This window comes from Rhamphochromis sp. 'chilingali' (genome assembly GCF_963969265.1).
Source record: "Rhamphochromis sp. 'chilingali' genome assembly, chromosome: 9".
In the NCBI taxonomy this organism is placed as follows: domain Eukaryota; kingdom Metazoa; phylum Chordata; class Actinopteri; order Cichliformes; family Cichlidae; genus Rhamphochromis; species Rhamphochromis sp. 'chilingali'.
Window position 1 is genome coordinate 31,458,894 of NC_137936.1, and position 13,977 is coordinate 31,472,870.

The 13,977-nt window shown below is 39.7% G+C and overlaps 1 protein-coding gene across 2 annotated transcripts; it reads right to left on the reverse strand.

Annotated features, from left to right (window-relative positions):
* Positions 1-4,147: 4,147 nt before the first annotated feature.
* LOC308402635 (complement decay-accelerating factor) lies at positions 4,148-12,026 on the reverse strand. 2 transcript variants are annotated; one of them, XM_080891623.1, is made up of 13 exons: positions 11,807-12,026; positions 8,923-9,108; positions 8,733-8,832; positions 8,200-8,270; positions 7,788-7,967; positions 7,313-7,351; positions 7,052-7,183; positions 6,789-6,848; positions 6,280-6,318; positions 6,154-6,195; positions 6,009-6,060; positions 4,602-4,677; positions 4,148-4,413 (listed from the first exon to the last, which is right to left on the reverse strand). In XM_080891623.1, exons 1-12 carry the CDS (start codon positions 11,880-11,882, stop codon positions 4,620-4,622), a joined length of 1,035 nt encoding a protein of 344 aa, XP_080747749.1. In that variant the 5' UTR covers positions 11,883-12,026; the 3' UTR covers positions 4,148-4,413; positions 4,602-4,619. The 2 variants fall into 2 exon arrangements, with proteins under 2 accessions (XP_080747749.1, XP_080747750.1); XM_080891624.1 differs by lacking the exon at positions 4,602-4,677.
* Positions 12,027-13,977: the final 1,951 nt, after the last annotated feature.

Below are 13,977 nucleotides of genomic sequence, written 5' to 3' on the forward strand. Positions count from 1 at the left end.
ATCTCCAGGTACCCATGTCAGTTCACTATGGTTAAGGTTTTTCATGTTTTGTTATTAGTTCACCCAGTTTAGGTTATTGTTTAGTTTTCACCGATGCCCTATTATTTTGTACCCTCGTTGCTAACCTCAATAAACGGCTTGTTTTGTTAATCCACACCACGTTTTGGTCTGCGTTTGAGTCCTCCTCTGCAACACATACGGTCTGCCCCAGCCAGACCGTGACAGTACGACCTGACCACTATGGACTCAGCAGACCGCGAGCTTTACGAGCGTCGGGAGGCAGCCTTCGCCCAGCTGGAGGAGGAGCTCCGCTGGAAGCCGTGGCGTACCCCCGACTACGAGCGCATTTTCCACGGGACTCGGCTAGCTCTCGGAGGTCCCAAGAGCTGCCGAAAGTCCCCGCCTGTTGCGCTGCCTGCATCTAAGCCTCGCTCGCTTCAGGTGGGAGTCCTCCGTGTGGCTTCAGGCGCTCATGCTCCAGCCTCGGTGTCACCATTCTGTGCACCAGGGGCTCAGTCGCTCGCTCCGCCAGCTTCCTCTGTTCGCAGGAAGCGGCGCGCACGCCGCCATAAACCGGACATCGCTGAGCAGCTCACGGTGGTGAGTGAAAATGACTTTTATTCTCACGTCCCGTCTGACATTAACAACAATCGGCTCACTTCCGATCCATGGGGAATTTCCCTTATGGATGACGACGTGGACTGGGAGGATCCGTTTTGTTTTACTCCCTCTACGCAGGGAGGGATGAAAGACAATTCCCGCTCGCTTAAGTCTGCACATGCGGTTAAAGGAAAAACTGTTAACACTTCTACCAGGTCTACAACACTCAGTTCAGGTTTTGTTAAGTCTGGTTCAATCATCCCCAAGTTAGCTCACTCTAAGACCGTTAACCCAAGGACTGCTAATACTAAGACTGCTAAACATGAAGTGGACGGCGGATTCATTTTTGCTAGGTCTGTTTTTGTCGACCCAATACATATTAACCCTAAGCCTGCCGTTTCTAAGACTGTTTTTTCTGAGCCTGCTCCTTTGCCTGTTCGTGTTTCTGCTGCCAGGGCAGGGCCCAGCGTACCCCTGCACCCGTACCAGTTCCTCGGGTGAGGGAGTCTGAGGCCCAGCTGGTCCCTGCTCTGGTTTCCAGGCCAGCTGAGGCTCTGTCCGTTTCTGCACCAGCTCCTCGGGTGGGAAGGGCAGTTGCCCAGCCGTTGCCGGTGCCTGTCCCGGCTTCCGGGGTGAGGGGGGCTGTGAACCAGTCCACCCCTGCACCCATGCCGGTCCCCAGGGTGAGGTCAGCCAGGATACAGCCCGTCTCCGCACCCGTACCTACTCCTCGGGTGGGAGTGGCTAGTGTCCAGCAGGTGCCTGCACCCGTTCCTGTTTCTACTGAAGGCTCAGGAGAATTCAGTCCGCAACCAACACCACCATCACTACTGCATGCTTTTCAGTCTATAGCTCAGTCATTAGCTCTGTTAGCAGCCCAGTCAATAGTTCATTTTCCTGTGTTTCCGTTAGCTCAGCCCTTAGCCCACTGTGCAGCTCAGCCAGCTCCCCATTGTTCAGCTCAGTCATTCGCTCCATCACCTGCTCAGCCTTCTGTCCAGCCGGTGGTCTCTACACCTGCTGGTCATGCTTCGTCTGCTGGAGGTTCAGGAGAATCCACCCAGCTTCATGCCTCGTTTGCTGGAGGTTCAGGTGAACCCAGCCAGCTTCATGCTTCGTTTGCTGGAGGTTCAGGAGAACCCAGCCAGCTTCATGCTTCGTCTGCTGGGGGTTCAGGAGAACCCAGCCAGCTTCAAGTTTCGTCTGCTGGGGGTTCGGGTGAACCCAGCCGGCTTCAAGTTTCGTCTGCTGGAGGGCCCGAGGAGCCCGTCCAGCCTCATGCCTCGTCAGCTGGAGGGCCCGAGGAGCCCCGCACCAGCCTCATGCCTCGTCAGCTGGAGGGCCCGAGGAGCCCCGCACCAGCCTCATGCCTCGTCAGCTGGAGGGCCCGAGGAGCCCCGCACCAGCCTCAAGCCACGTCAGCTGGGGGGCCCGAGGAGCCCGTCCAGCCACCTTCAGATTCTGCTTCTGTTTCGCCTGCTGCAGCTCCAGCCTGTGCTTCGCCTGCTGCAGCTCCAGCCTGTGCTTCGCCTGGTGCAGCTCCAGCCTGTGCTTCGCCTGGTGCGGCTTCGTCAGAGCCTTCGTCTACGCCTGGTGCGGCTTCGTCAGAGCCTTCGTCTACGCCTGGTGCGGCTTCGTCAGAGCCTTCGTCTACGCCTGGTGCGGCTTCGGCCTCTGCTCCTGCTTCTGCCTCACCTGGTCCGGCCTCTGCTACGCCTGGTCCAGCCTCTGCTTCAGCGTCGCCTGGTCCTACGGCTGTTATGCCGCCGCCCAAGCCTCGCTCTGCACCTGGGAATCTTCGGCCACCTGCTGGACGTCACCGCCGTCGAGGTCGGCCACCTGAACTGTTTCTACGCCGTTGCCGTCCGCACGGTCGGCCCCCTGAACGGTTTCCATATCGCCACCATTGCCGTCCGCACGGACGGCCCCCGGAACTGTTCGACCATGGACTTCTGTGCCGTCACCCTCCGGGTCGGCCCCCTGAGGAGTCATGAACTGTTCCCTGTGCTCCTGTGATTTTGATGGACATTTTGGTTTTTTTGGCCTTGTTTCTGGCCCTCCGTCCTGGACCCCCACCGCCCGCCCTTGGTGGGTTGTTTTTGGTTTTGTTTTTCGAGGTTTTGGGCGTCTGAAATCCGCCCTTGAGGGGGGGGCTCTGTCACAGGCTGGGTCTCTGACCCAGCGCTCTGAGTTCATGTTTGTATTTGTCTCATTTTGTTATGTGATTTAGTTTGTGTTATTTCCTATCTGCCTTTAGTTTAGGCAGTTATTGTTCCTGGGTTTTCTATGTTTTGGGGTTTTGTATTTATTCATCACATATTAGGTCTGTTAAGTTGTGTTGTCATGTTTTAGTTTTAGTATTTCCTGTTTTATTCTGACAATGTCATGTGTTCTTTGTTTATTGTATTTAGCTTTCCTCTCCTGGTCCTGTCATTAGGTTTATGTCTGTCAGCTGTTTCCCCCATGTGTCTCCACCTCCCCTGATCACCTCATGTATGTATTTAAGCCCTTTGTTTTCTGCATGCCATTGTCAGGTCGTCTGCTCATCCATGTCTCATCTCCAGGTACCCATGTCAGTTCACTATGGTTAAGGTTTTTCATGTTTTGTTATTAGTTCACCCAGTTTAGGTTATTGTTTAGTTTTCACCGATGCCCTATTATTTTGTACCCTCGTTGCTAACCTCAATAAACGGCTTGTTTTGTTAATCCACACCACGTTTTGGTCTGCGTTTGAGTCCTCCTCTGCAACACATACGGTCTGCCCCAGCCAGACCGTGACAGTCATCATCACATTTTATTTTGGGCTTGTCTTTGTATGGATCCACACCCTTGTCAGCATAATGGCTTTGTGCTAATCTGTTGACATGACAGTGAATGCATTCACTGATGCTCTCCTCCTAGGAGAGAAACTTTTACATTTTAAGGTGTGATGAAGACTTCATGTTCTTTAACCTGCATAATAGTAGCATGCACAACAAAAATTAGGTTATAAAATCTTTCTCTTATCTAGTAGATTATTTTCATTTTCACAACAGCGTCTCAATCTGTCCAATGAACCCATTCAGTTATGTTTTGTTTTTTTTGTTTGTTTTTTTTTTTATCAATTTTGCTCCTTGGTCTTGGAAATTCCTTTCATATTTAATAGAGCCAAATCTTGCCTGATCAAAGAGGAAAAAACTAAAGAACATAATGAGGAAAAAAAAACTACACAGCCCTTTTCTCATGGGAGTGCAGTTTACACTTTTTTTTTTTTTTTTTTTTTTTTTCCCCCGCAGCTTAGATCTCAACAATAGACAATGATGAAAAGAAAGTCAGGAGGCAAAGAATGCAGCTGATTGTATCTTTAGAAGTCACCACTTCATTCTACTGACTGAATTAACCACACTGTATGCACTGCATCTCTTTCTAACCTCCTTTCTTCTGGCCAAATGAAACAAAACATTAACATATAACATGACATGTAAAGTTATGGTGGTAAAATTGATCAAAAGCTGCAAACAAAAGTTTTTGCAAGAACAACAAGAAAACAACATTGTATTTACTGTTTTATAACATAAATAGCATATAAGCAGCAATAATAAAGTACAATAAAATATTTACAAATTAGGTTTAAAATAATGCAAAAATCAAATATAATATTACAAAAGGCAATCCAAGTTTGATACTTTAACTATGTAAGCTCAGCAGGGTGGATTATCTGCCAAATGAACTGTGGCAACAATGAAAGTAAGTTGTCTTTCCCCGTCAACTCAGCGAGGCACAGTTTGATGGTACATCCTTGGGCCTTTTCATAAAGGTGAAATTCCATGTGAACTAGTGTAAAAAAACAAAACATTAAGTTGACCTTCATTCACAAAGTAATGCAAAAAAGGGAAATGATGCATCATTCTTTTTTAGGCTTCAATACAACACTAGCAATACTAATATTAACAACCTAAACTTACAGACAGAAAAATGGTTAAATATGTCTCTGGTGTATTTTGATGGTTTTATACAGATACCTGGGTGAGGCAGGCAATCTAAAGATTTTGGAAGTGTAATAACCCCGGCTTCTGGTCTTCTCTGGTGTCATATGAGCTATGGTGCCATTAAATAAGGAATTTGCATCAGAATTATGGAGTTATATTACTTTTATGTTAAAAAATTTATTAGTTTTATTGCATTCTTAATTGGCAATAAAAAGTGTTAGGTGTTAGTCAATTCAACATTGAGAAATTAATTACTTAACAAAATGACTCTGTCATTGAATGTATATATGAGATCAATGTAGCCTCAATGTCTGAACAGTTTAATGACTGAGCACTTTAAACCTAGATTCTTTCTAATGGCTAGTAGAGGAAGACTCTTGTCACCACAAAAGAAAACTCAGTTGTAAATAGAAAAGCTACCCTTTGGATCCCTTCATCTGTGACTTCAGTAAACACTTTCCTGATGAGTTTTTGGTCTTAATCACTTGTTTGTCAGGTAGGTTTTTTGTAACCTTACCATATAAAACACTTTGAGGTGACTGTAAGATTTATACAGGCGATCCTAGTCGTCTTGGTTTGGACAACCATTCAGTAAACACAGTTGTTGTCAATCAAACAAATTCCCCAAAACAATAAACATGAATCAAACCTCTTTATTGCAAAAAAATGTGAACAATATTTATTGCTTTGTATGTCTATATAAGTATTCTACGTAAAAACAATCTCATCTGTTTTCCTGTCATAGGCCAGTTGTGCCAGGGGAGATAACATTGCTTTATGTTAATGCGATGTGATTTTGATACATTTTGATTGACAATGAGCCATATGACCCATATGAGCCATATCATATGCTGTGTCATCAGTTTATTAGTTATATCTGCTCTATGTTCATCATGTCAGATTTCAAAAAAAGACAGGTGAAGGTAAAAATGCTCAGGTTGTTGTGGTACTTCACAAACTAATGGAGATTAAAGGCAGCTAGGTCCATCTTTTATATGCATTCTGTGGGCATAAGCAGCAAAATATCTATCCATCCATTTGCTAAATTTATTATAACAAATGTTCTGATTCCTTATGGCTGTGACATACAAATCAGCAAAAAAACAAACAAAGAGATTTTGTTTTTTTGCTGATTTGTAGTTCACAGCTGTTTTTGTTAAAGGATTTCCTCCTGACTTCCCTCATTCCTCAGCAGTCCGGAAACACACACACACGCACATCTGAATTTCAAAGACTAAAATGTAGTGGATAGATTTAAACTGCTGCAGCATATTGACGATATATTACTGTACAAGTCCATATAGGTTCTGAAAATACAGCTCTAAATATTCAAAGGTCAAAAGAGCAGAGCACGCAAAGAGAAGTAGCAGAGGCATATAGAGTAAAATCAAATGTAAGCCATGCATGATGAAGTTAAGAGTAAAAAAAAATTGAACTTACCCTTTTCTTCTCATGTTAAACTTGTGCAACAGGAAAAAACCTATAATTACACCTGCAAAAAATAATTAAAGAAATTTTTTGTTTTTGTTCTCATTTCCACAACAAAATGCACTATATAAATTCCAAAAGAAACAATATACATTACCTAACAAAACCACAGCACCAATGACGACAGCAGCCACTGTTCCTGGAAAAAGACAAGCAAGGTTAAACGCACATGGAAAAAAATACAATAAATGTTTCTTATTAAAACTGGGGTTAAAAAACTCACCACTATCCGTGGCAGTATTTACATTCCCATCATGCATGCCTACAAAAGAAATATACAAAAAACAAACAACCACAGTTTTAGTATTCAGTTTAAACTGTTAGGGCAACAAGGATACATATACTGTAGCCAGATAGACAGATTTCACAATTTTCACATTTCATAATTTAGTGTTCTCAGGCAGAGAGCACAAGCACGAAAATGTTAAACTATGCAAGTTAAAGTCTAACTAAGTAAATTTAGTATTAAAAAATTAATGTGTTTTATACACATGAATAATCTATGACCGACCTATCTCATGGCTTTATATTAGCTGTCAACTCATAATCAGTTACAAAGTATCAATATTGATGTTGTTCAAAGTCTTCGAGAACCTTTATATTCTTTCCACAAAGTAATGACATTCAGTGGTGTACAATATGCAATTTGGTAGTCAATGTAACGTAAAAACAGGCCAAAATATTAAAAAAGAAGGTTCAAATGCTTGAGTGCTTTATAAGACATCTCTCTACCTTGAAAGGATGATGATGTAGTTGACAGAATACCGGCAGAAGTAGCTTTTCCTCTGAAAACTTTTGAATAGCACAAATAGAATAATTCTCCCCAAGTTTCAACAAAGCTTCAAGAAATGTTTAAGTTTTCACTTTAAATTTTTAAGTATCAACAGGATAACAGTAGGTCTATATGAAAAGTCGTTTCTGAGATGCATGCAACATGCATATAATAAATTCATGCTCCTGTGATTAAACAGTATCAATTCAGAGTTTTTCTGTACCTTTTGGTAAAGTTGAGAGATTTGGTATTGAACTGGTTGTGACAGTTTGAGTTCTGTGAACTGTGGGTGCAGCAGAGGAATCTGAAAACGTGGATACTTTTGCGTCAGTTGTTGTCAAATCCGTTATGGCAACTAGCATGAGGAAGAGAAAAACTGCTTTTTAATGGAAGAGGTAAAACCACATAATTCATAATTATTCTCTATATTTCAATATATATAATTCTGTAAAACCACTGTTATCCATTATTTCTCTTTATATACCTTGTGATCGAGAAGTAGTAGCTGGCGCTCTTGTCACTTCTGTCAAATAGGAATAAAAACAGAAAACACTTTCCTTCATATCATGTCAAAGGAAAAAAAAAAGCACAGCAGCAGCAGCTGTTGCTCCTTGACATAGCTTCCCCGCCCCCAACAACTCTTGTGGGGAAAATTTACGCTTTAGTTAATACAATGTTAGGTTATTATTAGAATTAGCGTGCCAGTTAGTAGGTAAACTACATGGATGGAGAACATTTATAAGAGGTAAATATTAAAAGCTGAAGATAATGGCAAATCGATACATTAAATATGGCATGGTTTGGAAGTGGTCAGCATAAAGAACATTCATAAAAACGACATTGAAGAATACAAAAACATCTGTATGATCCTAAAATAATGTAATATTCTCAAAACACCTCGACCTGCTTTGCATCATAACAAAAGTAACAAGTAAAACACACTGATGCATCAGCCTTACCATTGCATACAGGTTGATCAGGACTGTATTCACCAGTTTCATTGCATACAACAGTATCACTCCCTATGAGGGTGTATCCTTCATGACAGGTATAACGTATGGTATTGTTGTATTCTGGGTCATCTCCAGAATCCCATGAAGTATTGCCATTGGCTATTGCAGGTTTGTCACATGCTACAACTGAGAAACAGAAAAACCTCTTTACTCCAAAAAAAAAAAAAAATCACAAAATGATCACAAAGTAACACATTTTACTCCTTATATATAGTGGCATTAATAACTGACATTGAGGAAAAAAAGTAACAGAACAGAAGACTGGAGGAATGTTTCTGAATAAATGCTTGTCTTAGAAACATTAAGTAAGAGTTTTGACCAGTTCTATGACTGATAGCTAACAAATGAAGACATTTACTTTCGCAAGAAGCTCTGCCACTCCACCCTTGATCATAGCACTCTTTGTAGCTCGACCCGCTAATCTGGTAACTGTAAAAAGACAGAGTGAAAACAAAGCTGCTTTGTTAATTTAAGGAAATGTTCATCCTTAACAGTAATAAAATTGCAATGCACTGAAAAAACATTTTTACAACTGAATCAATCACCGTTGTTAGAAGGAGAGCCAAGTTTCTAGCCAGTGAAACCACAAAGTAACATCTTATGACAACCAATCTATTTGTCTTTCATATGTATTTTGTTTTCTTTAGAAATATTTTCCATTAGCCAATGCATTCCATTGCACAGACATCAGTCATTTATCAGTACTTTATGCCAGACAACGTTTAGCACTACAGCATGAAGAAATGCAATGTTTGGAAATGAACATTAATATTTTAGTTATTTTTGTATGTCACTACTTCATGATTTTCATTTTTCTTTTTGGATTTTCTTATATTTTAACACAATGCTCAACCAGATAAGTATGAGAAGGTGAAACAGGTTTATACTTGCCCTTTTTCACAAGTTACTTTTACTAGAGCACCAAACAGAGTACCCTCACTTGTATCAAACTTCATATGTGGCTTTGGTGGAGGTTGACCACAGTCTTTCTCTGTAGCATAAAAAACAAACAACAGATATCACTACAGGTGTTTCAGGCTGTACATTAACTCACAAAATAACAGTAGTAGACAAGACTTACTCTTGCAGATGAGCTCTGACTCAGTCCATTGATCATTAATGCAAGTTATAAATTCAGAGCCGCTTTCTTTAATATATCCACTAGAACACTCTAACGTGACCATGATATTCTCTGGGAAAACATTCTTTAGAAGTGATTCATTGGTTAGGACAGTATTGTTCCCTCCCTCAGGTTTAGGACAGTCACCTGGAAGTAAAATAAAAAAAATGGTTTAAAATCAGTAGTCATGACAGTTAAACACTAAACATGAAAATTTGATTAAAATGATTAAAAATGTAAATACAAATTCAGCCAATATCATACATAACTTATAGGCTTTAGTGGAAGACATGAATGAAAATAATCTGCCGATCCTAATTCCTCATCAGAAATCGCTTTTTTAGTAAGGCAACTTTTATAAATAACCTAATGGAGAGGGATAATATAACTTCCTTCGGTGAAGTTTGTGTTAACATCCTTATTTTCAGTTAGTCACATTTTGTTATTTGTATAAAAACACTGAAAATATAGGTTCCTATCATCATAATACAGAAAAAATCTATACCCTTAGTGATGAGATGCACTTAATTCTTAATACTAAGTTTTCCAATGAATATTTAAGAAAAAAAGAGATAATGTTGCCCCACAAAAATGTGTTTTCCTGCATGCTTTCTTTCTTGCACACACAGGAAGAGATTCCCTATATTTCCTAATATTTCCCAACACAGACACACAAAGGGGGAGAGTGTAAAGCCTAAAGCCAGGTGCTTGTTTACAAAAGTCTTTGGTCTTTGAAATGCAAATGCAGGTGTACAATGTATTTGATCATTCTATATCTATAACAGACAAAAGGTTAGACTGATATAAGTAAGCTTACATTCACAAGGTTTTGGAGCGGGTCTATTTTTTAAATTGAGAGAACCCCAAGAGGAAATGAAATTGATGTTAGAGTATGCAGCCAAGAACTAAAGCCTTATTCATTCATTCAGTGAAAACCTGCTTTGTTTTTTTTGGCATGCACAGATTGTAGAGATTGATTTTGGAATGTCTGAATGGCAAACAAAAAATAAACATAGAAACAGGAAAAGTTGCTACCAACATATCTACATAGATACAATCTGATTTTAAAAACAAATCTAATTAACCCTGGGGTTTTTGTACTACAAAGGCGGTTTACTTCTTACTAAAGTATATCTTACCGCAATATAACTTATCCTCCAAACCTAACCTACCGCAGAGCGGGTTAGATTAGCGATCAGTAGATATGAAATCTGAGCCTACTGACTAATCAGTCATGACTTTTCCAGAGAAGATCCTCAGATTATCTCTGGAAAAAAGACTAATTTATTTTGTGTGTTTTGTAAAAAATATGAAAACAAGGCCACCTACATTACATCACATTTGTATGTACACTAAACCACATTGAAATTCTACTTTTAGATTTATTCTTTACTACCTCTCTCACGAGGCTGTAACAAACAACAAGAACTAAAACTTCCTTCTAAATATGAATTTAATCAAAAATTCATTATAATCCATGAGATTCTCCTGTGTCTTGATACAGGAGCTATATAGCTGATAAAGCTGTAATATTGATAAGTGTGTTAACGTATACAGTTAGAATTTTGGGTCACTTTCTTTTCTGGCTTCAAAAAGCCTAAACATATGTGGTTGGTACATAGTAATGAAATTTATATCACAGGGGCCTTTTTGTTTGAAGAAATGTTGACTAATCTTGGCATTTGTAAATGGATACTTGCTGTTATATTATAAAGGGAATACTTAACCAAAATGACAAGAAAAAATGGTTCACTGTAGGTTCATTGTGCTGTGATGGTTGTATGTAGGTTTGTAATGTATGTGTGCTCGCAGAGGTCATTAGTTCATTGGAATAAAGCCACCTCCACACATGGCTCAATGTATGGTGCCTCAGTGTGTGCGTGCTTATATGTATCAACATGTGTAAGTATTTATGGCTATGGCTTTGTACTGGTATCTGGTCATGGAACTACACTCCATTCCCAGATCTAACTTGGGAATGTCTGGTTATTTAACACGTGATCACAGGGATCTCTGTTGCTACTGATGTTGTTTTTTTCTACAAAATAAGAAAACCAGTAACCACTTGTGACTAATTAAAAATACCAAGATTGATTTCAATTATATGTGCTTCAACTTAGTGTAAATCAGATATTTAGCAGGTGAAATAAACGTTAAACTTACTTTTGAGGGTATTAAGACGTCAAATATGTTGTTTGAACAACAAATTGTGGCTATTTTTTCTCTCTCTCAACAGACTAGGTAGTATGTTATCATATTATAATGCTGAACCAGGCATTCACCTGTCCCTCTTGGTAATGTAAGTGTTAATAAGTAACCATGGATTTCTTATTTCAGTAGGTCTTCCCACTGGAAATGTTAAGAGGTCATTAATAAATCTAAATCTAAAGTTGTGGATAAGTAAACCCTGGTAAACTGAACTAAACAAACAACTACTAAAAATATAAGAAAAAGAAAAACTTTCTACTTTTTGGTTGTCTTAGCTTAACTGACATCTTCGCTCAAAATATTATTTCTCACTTTCTAAATTTGTTTACTTCAAAATAATCGCAGGAGTGCGCTGTATGGTAGAATAGTAGGTATTTCTCATCATGACAAGTTATTTCAAATATTCGTGTCAGCTAGTGGTATTCAATGTGAAATGTATAAAACGGTATAACTGTAAATATCTCAACAGCTGCTGATCATTTCAGAGATATTCATAGAAGTTGGCGACTTTTCTTTTCCTCTTGCTCAGACAGTAAAAAAATGTAGCATGGCTCTCTTAGTTAGAGTTCTCCTGTGACTTGGTTGATAATTATTATCTCATTAAGCAGACTCCCCCGAGAATGGTGTTACTACTGACCTGCTGCGTTTACGACCAAGAGGTACATTAATAGCAGGGACTTGAGTCTTCGCTGTGTGTCCAATAGAGTTTCCATGTCGCAGAAGGACAAAAAAGATCCTGGTCCAACTCTGGAAAATCCTTGCGTTAACCGCAACTTGTTCAGAGAGGCAAGAGAGAGACCTGAACCTTTCCTCAGACTGTCAACTCTTTACTCTCTGCTGTCTGCGAACGCGTCATGCTGTTTGTATTGCACGTGTAACCGGAAGTGAAGTAATTTCCTCCAAAATAAAAGCCTAGAAGAAAGAATAACCCTCTCCAGAAGAAACCTGCCGACTGAATTAGGAAACTAGCCCTTTTAAGGTAAGTACATGTTTGTGATTTTTTTAAAAAAAATATAATATTGATGTATGAATTTGTAGCTTTCTGAAGGAAAACCTGCGCATACAACTTCACATTTCACACTCTGTAAACAACTCAGGTAACGTGCAAATTCTTACTGTTCAGTTTTACATGTTTAAATGTTTAGATATGCACATATAATTACAACTGATTGTACACTTCATAGTCTTTAAACAACTCACGTTTAGGCCTAATGTACAATCTTTATGTCCAGTCTTATTGTTTAAATCCTTCAAAGACACACACATGTTTTTATACATGCATGTGCATATATTGGGTATGGGTATGTGTGTATGTATATGTAGACATAATTATATGCGTATGAAATATGGATTTAATATAACGTAAAAATTGTTTCGTTTATTTTGAAATGCTTTGGAAGTATTAAAGGAAGTTCTGCTAAATTTATACGCTATATATACATGTGAGAGGTTTTTTGCAACTGGCAGCAACCCGAACTGCCTAGTCAACTGCCCAATCTGTTCCTGCAAATAGAGTAGGAGCGGTGATATCTCCAAACAGTACAAAGAGGGGAAAAGGTGAAACATAACTGTCTTGGAAAAGAAATCGGCCACCCCCTCTCTGTATCTTTAAAACCTCTTTTTTGTTTCACGGGTCCTCAAAAGGTGAAAACAGTTATTTCTAATAAATCTATATAACGGAATACGTGGTAGACATTATCTACTATAACAAAAATCCACTTTTGGGTGCGAACTTTAACTAAACAAAAATGTGAAAATAGGAAAGGCATGGCTGAAGTTGTGAAATCGGGGATTCCCTTCGTAGCACTTTATACAGTCAAAGTCTGAGTCACTTTAAATGCTTTGGATTTTTACCATGGATACGGGCTTTGTTCAACAAGGGGACTGCGCCTCATTGCCTCATAATCTTGTCTAAATTCCAAGCTCACCAGCAAAACCGCTGACAGGGGCTGCCTCTTTTTCCACCCAAGAGTTGCCGGAGAAACCATCTAGTATCACTTAGAAACAGGACAACAAAGCGCAAGTGGCCCGTATCTGTACAGTAAAAGACTGGGGTGTTTTTAAGAAGTGCGAAAACACCAGCATATGGGATCCACTTTTTTAGTGAGGCAGCCTGCATCACTCTAAAAAGTAAACTAATGAAAGAAATTAGAGCCCCAACCCATTTGTGAGTGCAGTGATGTAAAATCAATCAAATGTAAACTATAAAAAGTATGCGGTGCACCTTATTCCCTTTTAAGGAATATTCAAAAAGTAGCATTAGTGGGTAACTGCTTTTTGTGAGACAAGCAACGTCTTGTGCTCAGGTCTCTTTTGCTATTCTTATCTCTCAGAACACCATGTTCAAGTGACTGATTAAGACACCTCCCTTCTCAGCAGCCCCCATCTGCTTCTCATCAAGTCGGATAATGTGGAGAAGAGGGTGCCAATTTTACAGCACACTGCTGAATAATTCACCTGCCTTTCTAATGTTGAGACATACCAATAAGGTGACGTGAACAGTGGCATTATCATACAGTTTAACTCCACCTTCTTTTGAAGCATCGTCTTATCTATGCCATGGCAGGTCTGTGCATGCAAGGTTCTCATTTGGAAATGCCTTTCCCCTCAGTATCACATTTTTTTAATCAATCTACAGGATTAAAATGTTCATCTCATTCATGCTAAAACAACATCCATTTTTCTGTTACTGTCATTAATGGTGACAAGAAATAATGAATCTTCATTCAGAAAAACCCCAACAACTGATGACTGGCGGGAAAAAAGTTTTAAGGAACTAATGTCCTTCAGTGACATCTAGTGCTAAAA

What these genes read in the sequence shown, in the direction of transcription:
- LOC308402635 (XM_080891623.1), bottom strand. Translation starts at nt 11,882, where the DNA reads ATGGAAACTCTATTGGACACACAGCGAAGACTCAAGTCCCTGCTATTA. An exon ending in TCTCTCAACTTTACCAAAAG is followed by an intron (nt 6,849 to 7,051) that starts GTACAGAAAAAC and finishes GCTATTCAAAAG; the next exon opens with TTTTCAGAGGAAAAGCTACT. An exon ending in TTTAACATGAGAAGAAAAGG is followed by an intron (nt 4,678 to 6,008) that starts GTAAGTTCAATT and finishes ATGGCACCATAG; the next exon opens with CTCATATGACACCAGAGAAG.